This window comes from Branchiostoma lanceolatum, chromosome 5, assembly GCF_035083965.1.
Source record: "Branchiostoma lanceolatum isolate klBraLanc5 chromosome 5, klBraLanc5.hap2, whole genome shotgun sequence".
NCBI lineage: Eukaryota > Metazoa > Chordata > Leptocardii > Amphioxiformes > Branchiostomatidae > Branchiostoma > Branchiostoma lanceolatum.
Genome location: NC_089726.1, coordinates 1,984,990 through 1,999,443, shown reverse-complemented (window position 1 = coordinate 1,999,443; position 14,454 = coordinate 1,984,990). Strand labels below are relative to the sequence as shown.

Sequence of the window (14,454 nt, the reverse complement as noted above, 5' to 3'; positions counted from 1 at the left end):
TCTTTCAGATTGTTTTCTGGTATGCTATTAAAAAAACTGCAAAGGTATATATATGTGTGTGTGTGTGTGTGTGTGTGTGTGTAAGTACGTACAGTGGATTTTGCTGTACATGTAAAATTTCAATATCTGTGTCGGTCACCCTGTAAGCCCACTCGTCAGCTCAATAGGCGCGCCTCTGCATCAGACTCAGCTAAGAAATACATTTGATCGCTATTTCAGCTGAGAAATATAAGACCATATAAAGTGTGGCCCTCATTCGCACATTGTTAAACCCCCAAAGTCGGCTCATTTGTCACACACGTCTACAGATGCGCGGGTGCGAGCGGAACCGATTTTTCCATGACGCCCTCTGGCCGGTGTATGTGCGCTTCAGTCGGGTTGGCTCGATTCACACATGCAGCATCTTATCATGTTGGCACCTACAAGTCGCGACGCCAAATTCTACTTGAGACCGCCTTTGAAGAATACCCAGAGCGCGCATTCAAACCAGGATTCTTTTCATGATAAGTCGGCGTCAGGATACGAATTGAAAGTCGTCAAAAAGTACAATTTGGCGTTTCGAATCAGATGCGAATTTCACGGTACTAAAGTCACGAGTTGTCGAGTCACTAGAGCCTTGTACGAATTTGCATGCTCTTGCTGATTCTTCTGCACTCCATACCACAGGAGTGTTTCATCGTCTCCTTCTCCTGCCATTTGGTAAAATAGATTCAACTCTGTCAAACTTTCCAGCCTGAAACTTGGCATGGTTCCGGCCAAATTACGTGAAATTTGGCATGGAGGTGAAGTGGACAAATACCCCGCACAGTTTTTCTTTCCTTTTTTTTCTATATAGGTCTTAGAAATCATTCTATTTTATTCATTTCGTACAATCAGCCATGAGTACCGCCCAGAGTAGAATCTCGTAGACAACAGCATGCGTGGTAGAAATCCGGCACCCGCCCTTCTGTCATGTCTGTGTATTGCTTGAAGCTAGAGTATAGTCAGCGAGATCATTTCCTGTCATTCACAAGCCTACGCACTTAATATAGTCAGCGAGATCATTTCCTGTCATTCAAAAGCCTACGCACTTCATTCGAAAGTTTGGCAATTTGTCGACTACTCAAAGAGCTGTTCGTCAAGCTTTACCGAACGTTGGTGTTAGCCATCGGTTATGCGGATCTTCGCTGACACGTCCTCAAGGGCTGAACATGAGTTGAGTATCAAGTATATTCAGTGTAGGAAAGGGATTTCGACTTGCAGACAAAGGTATTCACAACGGCTGTCTCAAAAGCTCACCCACCGTCAAGTAAAATTTGATGGGCATCGCTGTCGAGCCAAGCAGGAACTATTTTCGACTGTCCTCCTATATGGAAACCAGTTGGCCAAATGCATTGCAGAAGTTTGAGCTTTTCTGACACTTTAGTTAGAGATAATGGAATAGAATATGAGAACTTAGAAAAAGTATTGTTTGTCAGATACATGTATATATGGAGTGAAGTAAGTACTGTACTAGCTTGGTCCCGGCTGATACAGGTCGATAAATTATGATTTACATTGGCAATTTGTTATCTTAAAAGTTCATCTGTGAACACTTGAAAATTTAGGTAAGTCCAGTTCTGTATTGGATGTTGCAGTTCAACTTTACTGCAGAACAAATGTGCTGTAGTGTTAATGTAGCAGCGTTTCTCCAAACGTTTTCGCAAGGAATTCTTCACGACATTTAGGATGACCGAAATGTACTTGGAGCAAATAGTGGAGTAAAATCCCAGCGAGTCAGCGTTAAACATTCGTGCTGGGGAGGACATAAAGACGGCTCAAAATATGTTCTGCTCAAAGGTGTACATCTCTGATATGCCGGTCACCGTTTGCTTACGCGCCGCCGACTTCGCGCTTTATTCGTCCCACGACTGCCATAGTCAAGGTCGATATAAAAGCGCTATTTGTGAAGACACTTTCGGCCCAGAAACTCGATTTTACGGATATTATTTTCAGTCTCTTATGGTGCAGTCACTATGATATGTCCTAACTTTTTAGTACCATTTCCAGCTAGGATCTATGGCGACCTTTTCTGTCACAATAGAACTGACTCATCTATATGACACATCCATGAATTTCCCAATGATATCCTTATGATCAATTTGCTGTCGTAAACCAAATCAACATACTTGTTCCAGCGCTTCTCCAAACGTTTCCGTGAGGAATCTTCGCGACATTTAGGATGACCGAAATGTACTTGGAGCAAATAGTGGAGTAAAATCCACCGTGCGTGTCAGCGTTAAACATTCGTGCTGGGGAGGACATGAAAGCGACTTCAAAACATGTTCTGCTCAAAGATGTGCGGCCCTGATATGCCGGTCACCGTTTGCATACACGCCGCCGACGCGCGTTATTCGTCCCACGACTGTCATAGTCTAGGTCGATGTAAAAGCGATATTTGTGAAGACACTTTCGGTCCAGAAACTCGCTTTTACGGGAATTGGTTTCAGTCTCTTATGGCCCAGTCACATATGTCGTAACTTTTTAGTACAATTTCCAGCCAGGTTATGGGTGTAGAGAAGAATCTGCTCATATACATGTGACGACCTGTCGCAATGAAACTCATCTGTCAGTACGAAACGTCTACAACCGTCGCGAGAACGTCCTTGTGATCAATTTGCCGTCGTGCGACGTATATGTACAGGCTTTTTACAGAACGATGGGCATTTGTTTGTTTGTTTACTGGTTTGAACAATTAAGATTTAAAAAACAGAGGCAAATAGATATACAAAATATAACAATAGTGCGGGAGGAAGGGGAAACCCGGGAGGCTTTTCTAAGCCCTGAGATTTATTTCACAGTTATTGAAACAGATCCGTATTATACACTTAGCAAGCAACCCTCGCCATGAATATGCTTAATCATCGCTTGAAAGTTCATCTGTGTCCAACTTGCTAGACGTCATTCTTGAACTGCAATTTCCAAAACAAACAACAATTGGACTTATTATACTTTAATTGAAACAGTTTTAGTCCGTATCATACAGTTTGCATGCAACCCTCACTATGAATATGCTTAATCTTTGCTTGAAAGTTCATCTGTGTTCAACGTGGTAGAAGTCATTCTTAAAAAAAGTTGAACTGTAATTTCCAACGCACAAAGAATGGACTTACCCAAATAAATTCCGAAAAGTTTCAAGCAATCCTCGCCATAAACATTCTAAATCTTAGCTCGAGAGTAGATACAGTCTCGCTAAGTATTGCGGCCTGAAAAAAAGTGTGTTTCTATTTGTGAACTTAAGTGGGAATGTGAACTTGTCCTTCACTGTCTAGTGCAGGTCGCTGCCTGTGAAATTGGACCGTAAAAAGTTCAATTGTTTGTGTAAAAATTGTAAACCATTTGCAGATAGCTTTGCAGCATCCTGCCATGTAAATTTATGGGGTTCATCTCTGTGTTGCCAGGGCGAGACTTCTCTTATAGTCTCCTATCCAGCTTTTTCAACATGTGCAGCCGAAACAATGCAAAGAGTAGAGCATATCTGCACTGCCAGTATCTATGCAAACCCTCAATTTGTAACTAAAGAGACTTGTGCATTTCAACGGACATAACGTGTTTTGTATCTGCACTATCTATATCTATATCCCCTTCCTGGTACAGTCTTAGGTTCCTTATCCGTCCCTCGGCGCAAAACACTCTTAAGAAAAAGCCGAAGAAATGGGACGCTTAACGGCCTCGCGGCAGAGTGCGGCACGTCGAATGGACGAGTGGAAAATTTGACTAATACCTCCAGACAGCTTTCACTACCGTATCTAAGACCAGTCCCTTTCGATTTCAAAGTCATTTCTTCAGTTCGAAAGCCCTGTGCATTGACTTTTCAAAAAGCATACAATTGACTTTACATGTGGCTTGAAGTTTTAATGGCATGCTTCTTTCTATATAGTGTTGTCTTTATGTCAGTCCTACACATATGTACGGGCAGAATTACAATTTGGCATAAGAAATTCAAAGAAATTCCCTCAAAAGACAGTCGGAATTTTTCAGCTTCGATTAATGTCACACGCAGTACGTATACTTTGGCTTGACTTGCAACCTTGTATTGAATTCGTTTATGATCTAATGATATATGTTGATAGAGTTATTAGGACTCAAATGACTTTGTATCTCTGTTATATTGTATCTTCCCTCATGACCTCAATGAAAAGCGGCGTGCGTGCCGATCTGAGCTTATCATGAATAAACAAAGGTTCAAACAAACAAAATGTTTAACTCGTTAAGTATGTTACTTTTGTATGCTAGTATAATAGTCAATGTATCGCATGTCAATTTAACTTTGTTTTAATGTACAGAACATGTATTTCAGCTCTTGGGCTGCCAAATGTTCTGTGAATAAAACCCCATTATTGTTATTATTACTATTATCATCATTATGGATCAATGGATTGACTTGAAATTTAGGATGTATAAATGAGAGTCAACACTTGCACATTCCTAACATCCTGATCTCTCCTGACAGAGACTCCGATCTGGATTTTTACCGGTAGAATCGCCGACTCTGCCAGATTCATGTAGATCATGTAGTGTTCACCTTGAAGGATTTGCTGACACTTTCCTTTTGGCGTATGTCGACCTTTATAAAGTGCCCTGTGTTCGTTGCACAGGTCGACCACTTTATCTTAAGTGCACCTCGAAGTTGCATCATCCTCGTAGCCTCCCCCAATCGTGGAACTACTCACACATAAGGTCAGGATCACATTTCCATCCCGGGGCCCGGCCGGGCAGTTTGCGGGAATAAAAAGTATGATATGAAAGACAAAAAAATCACATAAAGTATAAAACATTAGAATGATTTGAGGATTTTTCGTTATATACTCTTTTTTTTTCCACAAACAGGCCGGTCTTTTCCCTGCTGTGACACCGATATAAACAACAAGATTCCGTCAAACGACCGACGCTTGGCAAAACCCCGAACAGAACAAATAAGTGCCGAGGTTATGTTTAGGTCACATTTCCAATCCGGGGCCCGGTCGGGCAGCTTGCGGGAACGAAAAATATGATATCGAAGACAACAAAAGACAAAAAACGTTCAAAATTACTCCTACTTACAAATTGTGTATTTTCTTGATATGTTTTTTTTTTTATTTTTCGTTTTCGCCGACACCCCGGCCGGGCCCCGGCTTGGGAATGTGACCCTAGCATTATAGGTGTGAGCCAGTTGCTACCTGCGTGCCTGCGAAGCTGGTATGTTACACTGAAAGGCGGGTATAGTTGCTCTGCAGACACAGAAGTTGCCAAGGTCGCCAGTGTCGCCACCCAATTCTTGAAGCTGTCGCGTGCTATTAGGAAGGCACTTCCTCTTTCCGCTTACACTTGCCGATGATAGACACCAGCAATCCTCTACGCGACTAAAAATAGCCAGCCGGACAGGCACGGTTAGGGCAGCGTGCGTCATCCGTGACGTCATGTCGCCATCAAGAGCTGTACGGGATTTTTTTTTGTTTCATCAAAGTTTTCTCCCGATCTGGAAGGCTTGCGTTTTGCTATGATCTGTCTGGTGTGTGCGATGTAACATACTCATAGATGCGGAGTTTTTTGTGTGTTTTTAATGAGTTTTCTCAGTGCGAGGCTACATGGACCTCTTCTGGGCACTGATCTAACACTCACTAAAGCAGCATGGAAAGTTTCCATAAGTCAGAAACATCAAGCTTAGGTAAACTCGACTAACTGACTCAATGGCAGAAGCAGGTGTTACGAAGGCTCCGCGGGGACATTCCCTACTCCATTCAGACAAGGATGAATGGTTTTGATCCGCTCACACCGGACAGGGCCCCTACTCTTTTCGATAAGAGTACTAGTGGTGTGTTCTTCACAATGAAAAAAAGTTAGTACATCTATAGCAGTGCTACACACCCGACTATAGCTAATTCTACAGTCTTGCTCGTCTTTACCTAGTTTCAAAAAACTTTTAAAGATAGATGTCATAGAACATCCAAGTATTACTTTCTCCTGATTTGTTTGTTTTCCTTGTTTTCCACTTTTCCTTTGGTATCTGATGACAAAATAATTCATATGATTGTTATTTTTGTATAATTTTGACCTATTTCTTTATAAATTGTTATTCATTATAATACTTATTATGTTTACAACTCATAATTTACTTTGTAGTTCCTCTTCTTTTCATTTGTTTCATTAGGATTTATGTTAAAATTCCAATTTCTTCTTTCGTTAGTTTTTCTTAGTTTCGATGATATATAATTTTGTAAAAATCCCATTTGAGTAGTTTAGGGGAGGCCCCCGAAAAGCCGTATAGGCTTCTGGCCTCTCCTGCATGTATTCTTTACTCTATTTCTCTTTGTTTTTTTTATATTGTACATATGCGAAGAAACAATAAACAATAAACAATCTGTTATTTTCTTCCTGGGGTCACAATCATACTTCAGTTGGCAACATCATCATTTCGAAATCTGATTGAAAATCCCTGTATAAGAACAAGCCCCTTACGTAATTTGTATTGAAAGGTGAACGTCTGCAGTTACGTTTTTACGCAACCCTGTCCAACTAGCTGCATGTGTCAGTGTTACGTAACTAAAAATCGATTATCTGAGGTCACCGGTAGTACCTATTGGAACATAAAAACTTAACTTTGATAATGTATAGAATGAAGTTTTTATGAGATTATTATCTTATGAAGAAATGAAGAGTACATGTTTTGCCCAACTAGGCGAAGTACTGGTCATATACAAACAAACCATCGTAGTCTAGCATCTAACGTTAGATTCACGTATTGAATTCCCGCAATACGAAGAAAACCACTATGACAATAGCTGTGCATGAAAAAAATCATCACAACGCTTCATCTGGAAAAGAGGATGACTGCTTTGACTTTGAATAACTTTCGAGAAGTTGTCATCTGAAAAAAACACTTGTTGCCCTGGGCGTGAGGCATTGTGGGATACCGGGACCACTGCGCAGGCTTTGTGCGCAGGCACAGGAAGTCAACAACTAGTGGCCAACATGGCGCACTGGTAGTGGGACAAGTTTGCACGTCGGCGGAACCACCGGAGTTTGACAGCTTCTCCTGCTCTATTCCCTTCAGATAGGGACTTGCCCATGAGTCGGGAGCATAGCTTTGAGATGAAGGCTTCCTCCGCCAACTTCGTCATGGACAAGCCCGAGAACGACGAGCGGCAGCTCATCAACCAGTCGCCGGGCGAGCGCGGCGGTGCGCCCCGCCCGGCTCCCCGCAAGACCCCGCCGATTCTCTACGTGCTCACGCTACTGGCCGCGATCGGAGGGTTCCTCTTCGGGTACGACACCGGGGTGGTCTCGGGGGCCATGATCCTCATCCGCGACGACTTCCAGCTGTCCACGGTGTGGCAGGAGGCGATCGTGAGCGTGACGATCGGGGCGGCGGCGCTCTTTGCCCTTCTCGGCGGCCTGCTGAACGACACGTTCGGAAGGAAGCCGGTCATCCTCCTCGCTAGCTTCGTCTTCACGGCCGGGGCTGTGGTCATGGGCGCCGCGCAGTCCAAAGTGCTGCTGCTCATCGGGAGAATTGTCGTGGGCATCGGGATAGGTGAGGCCATCCTTAGTGAGCTTTCTTAGATCTCTTAGAACTTTTAAGCAAAACAACTTTCCCTTGACAAAAATATAACTTCCATTTTTATTTGTGTTCCGGTCCAAACTGCACTGGCTTCGATTCACTTACCGTTCAAAAATTCGTTTCTCAGGCCCAAACTGAAAGCTTTTGTATAAAGGGACAGATTACCATCAGATGAATGAAAAGCTTCATTAGAGAGCTTTCAACAGAGATCGGAGTCAGATATGACTGTGTGAAGTCGGTCGGTGGGATATTATCGTTAGCCGCCGTGTGCCAGCGAAGCTTGTGTGTTCGGCCTGAGGCTGGTCATCAGTTTACTAAATATTGTACAAGTACAGGACTGCCCTCAAGGCATTAACAACAATGCCTTCATGGTCCCAACAGTATCGTATAGTGAACTGATAGTGTTTTGTCCCAACAAATATGTACCAGGATTTGGAAAGTGTGTGTAGATGTCTTCACTCCGTTTTGTGCGACGCCGAGAAGGGGGCGTGGCTCTTTCTTGTGAAGTGAAAGTGAACACATGTTGGTTTGGTTTATTGGTTGGTTTATCAAGAAAATCCATAAGTGATGTGCCCTAAGGCACACCACTAATCTTCCTGGACTTCTAACGTTACAGTAAATACATTACAAAACAGTACATACAATGACAATGACAACATAACGAACAACATAACAATATAAAGTATGTACACTAATTACAATAATTGGAGATCATAAAAATCACAGGTAATTGCAGATCATTAAAATTGCAAAAGAAGGAGGCATGAAAAGAGCCCTTAGCCGGCGTTTTGCTTGTGTCCACTGTTGTAAAATGAGTGAATGTCTGTTGTAGTGGCGACAATGTAAGCCACATTTGTGATGAGGAAAAAAGGGCTGGAAATACCCACCTGCAGCTTGTAGAAAAGATTGTGATTTCAGGTAAAGATACACACTAAAATTTTCCAGGGTAAAAAACCTAATTCTTGATGTGCTGAATCACAATTAAGCTCGTTAACAACTAATTAATTAAAAGCTTGTACTGTAGTAAGGAAGTTGCAATGGATTGGATAGACATGTGTGATACTAATAGTACAGAAAATTTGATAGAATTGCAAGTAAAATTTCTACTGCTTGCAAAATTACAAGTAGTTTAAACCAAGTTCGAAATGTTTACAAAATATAAACTCTGTATTAGAAATACTTGCAAACCGTTCAAATTAATTCTAAACAATGGAAAAAAACACCCGTGCGGTGACTTGGAATGGACTCTAACAGGAAAAGTATGTGAAGCGTGGCAAACCCTTGTCATGACATGACACAAACCTACTCCAACTCTGGCACTGGAAGCTGATGTACAGATAAGATGTTGTTAGCTTCGCCATCAATTTTGATAAGACAGTGACGCCCTTGGCAGTTGGTAGCCTGATCGCTTGGGCATGATGCCAGGCGCATGATAGTGCAACAGTCACTTTCAGTCACTGCTTGGAACGATTTGCCTACCACAGTTAGAGTGGCCACGTCTGGCCTAAAATGATATCATAACTTTCCAGAAGCTGCTAAAGTAAAACATCACTAATGATCTTTGACCTCCTGACCCGGCATGACTTTGATTTACAGTATATGATTCTGATTGATGCTGGGTTATGTATGTATTGTTATTTTGGGATATTGTTTAGTTTCTTTCTTAGTTTCTCTTATTTCCCTGTTTATGTTCTTCTGTACAGAGCATGCCTGTAAAAAAGTGTGTTAAAGGGGCATATTGTAGAATCTGGTGGGCAAAAACTACAAATAGTAAGAATTTGAAAGATCTACACTAAGATTCACATTTGTAACTTATTTGTTACTTATTTCCAACATATTCCCGTAATTTTGTCACATTTCCACCATTAATAAACGACGAAAAACGCAAAACATGTAAAATCTGGTTCATTTACATATTAACTTGCGTCCCGCAAGTTAATATGCCAATAAGCCAGCGTAGAACGCTACGAAAAATCCGAATCAACCGTTATGGTCGGAGTTCGAGCGTCACAGGAAAATCACCACAAGTGACCAAACTTCAGAACGTCGGGCGTTTGATCGCGTGTTCGGTGGTTCGTCGGAATATTGGACAAGATGGCGGCCAATTCAAGCGGCGGTGGGGATTGCGTATATAATTTCAAGACGTTCGCACGACACTTCAAAGTCGCATCCGTACGTGATGAATATTGCTGTGCAGTGTAATAAGGTAGATTCAAGTCAAGTCATGTCATTCAATTAATGATGTAGAAAAATAATCAAAGACAAAGAATTTTGTTTTATGTTCATGTCACAATATGCCCCTTTAAGCACTGAGCGCGTGGACCGTGTATAAAGAAAACAAAAATGAATGTATGAATAGATAAAAAAACATAATTAGCAAACTCTAAATCTGAAGACTGGAAGAAAGCATGACAAAAAAAACTTTCAAAAATGCACGTAAATCCTGTTCTGTTAAGAAGAATCAAAGACTATAGAAACAACACAGGTAATATATACTTGTACGTTAACTGTAGTTTTGTGTGTTAAGTCCATGTACTAAAAATAGTGTGTGCCTCTGACCAAAGTCTATCATTCACAGTCGCAAAGTCCACTGAACATTCTGGGTGCTGACGTAATCTTTGAGTGATCCAATTTTGTACATGTGATTGGCGTAGTTGGCTTTCCTTTCTGTTTTTCAGCTAGGGAATTTTTCCCTGCCACAGTCCTAAACCCTCCCATCCTTTTTCTGTACTAAGATTGATGAATTGAATAGAAAATTACAATATTGAATTTCAAATATATGATCTATCAATTTACTGTATTCTTTCTGTGCTCATTCTCACATGCTTAATAAAGGTTTGAAAAACGAGTGCTGGACAAATCATTATATATGTTTTCGGGGATTTAATTTCAAGGGAAAAGTAGGTTTTCACCTTTGTGTTTTGTGGTTGAAACAATATTGTAGTATACAATGGAAAAACATAGTCACAGTGATTTCGCAGTGAAGAGGTCACTGCGAATATAAAACCATCGCAAACATTTCACGACTTACAGTAGATTGTGCTGTGGGAACGTCAATGCATGAAGGATGTGATCTCTAGTGGCTGTAGGCAATTTGATGGCTAATAAGTCCAATAAAAAATTGTAAATGCACTCCGTTGCCTGGAGTACAGTTCCGCACGCCTACGCACTGCGCCCTACATGTGCACTCGGCATCACTCAAAATCCCAGGCTACTTGTGCAATCATTTATCATGTGAAAACTCAGTGGGAACAGCTTAGGGGATTTACCTACACAAGTAACTCACCTGTATGCTGTAAGAAAAAGCATGAAAACTTGACTATGAATTCTATGATACGTCTGTGGCTAGTTTTACAAGACGATTTCTATACAGTGTCAGGTTGGATTTTAACATTATCCACAAATTTTGCCACCATTTCCAACCAAGATTAGGTGTGGATACAAGCTCTGTCACTCCTCATTTTGTGTCTGACACTGAGCTCAAAGCTGAAAAGGACACATTCGGCTGGAATACGACCAGTCACCAGTGTCTGCTCGATCACTTTTGTATGTCTCACTGAGGGATGACTGCGGTGCAAAAGATGTTGGTTAGCTGAGCGATGTATCCACTTTACTTTATACAATCACTTTTGTACGTGTTACCATGTGACCAAATACGGTGGATCTGTGGGCTTGGGTTCAATCCTAGGGTTGCCCCCCACTCATACATATAAGAAATTGCATTCGTCATTTCAGCCCAATCCTAGGGTCAGCCCCCACTCAGACATGTACTAGTAAGGAATTACATTCATCATTTTGGCCCAATGTATGTAGGAACTTCAGGCATTAACACGTTAAAGAACCCAACACACTTATTGGGAAGAGTAGGGGTGACCCGGTGTGCTTGGATATATAAAAACGAGCTGTAGCTAAGCCCCATTGCACTATCAGCCACTGAAAAAGCATCACGCTTTGTCTCAAGCTTTACGCTTTGAGTGTGACTGAAGTGGAAGAAGACTGTGTGTGTGTCAGTATGTGTGTGTGTGTGTGCATGCGCGCGTGGATGTTTATGTGCGTCTGTGTGTGTGTACATGGATGTGAATGTGTGTGGATGTGTTTGTGTGTGTGCAGATGTGTGTGTAGATGTGTGTGGATGTGTGTGTGCTTGCACTCGCATGTGTGTGTGAGAACTACATGTATTTTCCTTCAGTGGTACGCCAGCTTAAGCCTTCGGGGAAAGTCATGTCCCACGCTGTAATTGAATTGGCTTGTGAGATGGAGTGAAGTTGATTCTGTTCATCTCTTGTCTGATGTTCCCATCCTGTTGAGCGGTAGGTACCGGTGATAAGGTACAGAAGTGGCACAGTCATGCATACTGATGACTCATCAGTGGAGCCGGCTTGAGATGTCTTCTCTGGAGACTGTGTCGCTGAAACATATCGCCCGTGTACATGCCGAGATGATTCTAAATGCATGAATCAGTTATAGGCCAGACCAATTCTATTTGTTGCTTCTCGAATCTTTTCAGAAAAAATTTGGCGTGACGGCGGAAAAAAAAATTTTTTTTTACAACTAGTCTGGGGTGAGGATAAGGGTCAAACCCAAAAAGCGTAGATTGTATTCCGTAGTAGTTTTTAGAATAGCCATGTGTTCTACTAGTCAACATTGTTAACTCGCACTGTACAATATACCCTTGCTATGTATTGTTTCATGTTGCAATTAGCCTTCGGGCAAGAACTTGCAAATAAGATTATTATTGATTATATAACATAAAGAATAAGAGGATCATTCATGTTTCAGCTATGTATGGCTCATTTTATGCCATACACCCCCCTTCTTTAATTTAATATTTGATCTAGTGCTATAATTTCAGTTACAAAATTACCTTTTGCCATGTAATATATGGATTGATATTGAGAAATAGTTTCAATAGATGAAAAATTATAACTTATAATCAATGTGACCACACTTTTTAGGTATGTGCTGGCCTTTATAATCTATTTTGGTAGCTATTGAGTTTAACAACTAAGCAGATAGTAAAATTTAAAGATCAAGATGAAATAAAGGTACAGTCAGAAGTTCTCAATGGATTGTGATGATACTTGGTATATGGGTAGGTCTTAGGAATACGAAGATCAAGGTCAATCATGGAACTCCTTGCAGCTTTTGCTGCAGTAGTTCTTTTGTTTTTTGTATCATTTGTTCTAGACACGCTATGGTCTTGATTGTTTGTTGTTGCATTGGCAGATAGCTTTTGATAGTCCCCTAGCAGCTTGTTTTAAAAATGCATCTTTCCTTCGTCTGCAGGTTTGGCGTCGATGACGGTCCCCATGTACATAGCGGAGGCCGCCCCGCCGGAGATGCGCGGACGCCTGGTCACCATCAACAACATGTTCATCACGGGCGGGCAGTTCGTCGCTAGCGTCATAGACGGAGCATTCAGCTACAACAAGCTGGACGGTTGGAGGTGAGTCAGCAGGCTTTGAAATGAGTGTGTGTGTGTCTGTCTCTGTGTGTCTGTCACTATCAACATGTTCATCACACTCAGGCAGTTCGTTGCTAGCATCATCGATGGAGCCTTCAACTACAATAAGCAGGATGGATGGAGGTTTGTCATCAGGCTTTGAAATACCTTTAGTTAAGCACATGTACACATGTAGCAGAGTTTCCACAGGTTTTGTCCTGTGTGTGTCTGTCTGTCTCTGTGTGTGATTGTGTATACTGTATGTATGTCTGTGTGTGTGTGTAGCAGACAAAGCGTCATTGACGGAGTGTTCAGCTACAGCAAGCAGGACAGTTGGATGTTTGTCATGCTTTTAAACACCTGAACTACACATTGTACCAGACCTAGGGTTTTCCACAGGCTTTTGCCAAGCGTGCTTTACATCTGTGTGCATGTCTGTGTGTGGACATCACGTGAACAACATGTTCATCACTGGCGGGCAGTTTGTAGCTAGTGTATGTGTGTGTATGTGTGTGTCTGTACATGTGTGTGTGTGTGTGTCTGTGCATGTGTGTGTATCCTTGTGGGTGTCTGTCTGTGTGTGTCTGCCTTCAGTTGCAGTTTGCAGAGCATCATTTTTTTTTCAAATCTGAGAACTGAATACTAGTTATATTGGTTTGGCCTTAACCGGGTCAAAGGTAGCCCGATACATCATGAGTTCGTCGCTCTGTGCTGTCTGCAGTGTGCCGACTCTAATGCAGAGTTTGACTGATGACCAATTACCCCTAGTGGGGATAAGTAAGGCTAATAACGGCTGTTTCTCAGATTGATCCGTGATGAAAAGGTTGTTCCGCCCACGCAATCTTCTGAAACCACTGGGGCGTCTGCAGGGCTTGAAATGCAACTTTTGTGCTATTATCAAGATTTGCATGTAAAGCCCCTGTCACACTTGTGCATGTATACAAGTCTGCATGGGTTGCGTATTAACTTGTTTTTGGTTTAGGTTAAGTTTGCAGTCTTCTAAAACAACTGGGGCGACTGCAGGGCTCGAAATGTAGTTTACATGCTATTGTCAAGATTTGCACGCAGGACTGTCTCCAGCAACCGCCCTTCCGTCCCAGGACGAAAATTTGCTTGTTGGGATGGAAAAGATTCAAACCTGTCCGTCCAAAAAATGTAATTTTCATGACCTAAAGAAATGTAAACTTAGGCCACACCTATTTAATTTCACCCCAGCCTTCTGTTCTAATGATGTCCTCGTGCTAAAATAAAAATAAAAAAATCTGTTAACCAAGAAATTGAATTGGTGTGGCCTTAGAATGACAGATTCAACATTGAAAATTTCTCTATTGCCTCAAAATCCTTTGTAACATTAACATTACTTCCTCGTTAGCTTTACTCAGAATCCTTCTTCACCAGTTACACGTATCTGCAGGACGTCTAATGTAGCTGGGTGGAGTTGCTTCATATTCAC

General features: G+C 41.7%; 1 protein-coding gene across 1 annotated transcript; it reads left to right on the top strand.

Annotated features, from left to right (window-relative positions):
• Positions 1-6,908: 6,908 nt before the first annotated feature.
• On the top strand, positions 6,909-13,601 carry LOC136434353 (proton myo-inositol cotransporter-like). The gene is made up of 2 exons (XM_066427138.1): positions 6,909-7,531; positions 12,845-13,601. Exons 1-2 carry the CDS (start codon positions 7,066-7,068, stop codon positions 13,006-13,008), a joined length of 630 nt encoding a protein of 209 aa, XP_066283235.1. The 5' UTR covers positions 6,909-7,065; the 3' UTR covers positions 13,009-13,601.
• The last annotated feature ends 853 nt before the right edge of the window (positions 13,602-14,454 follow it).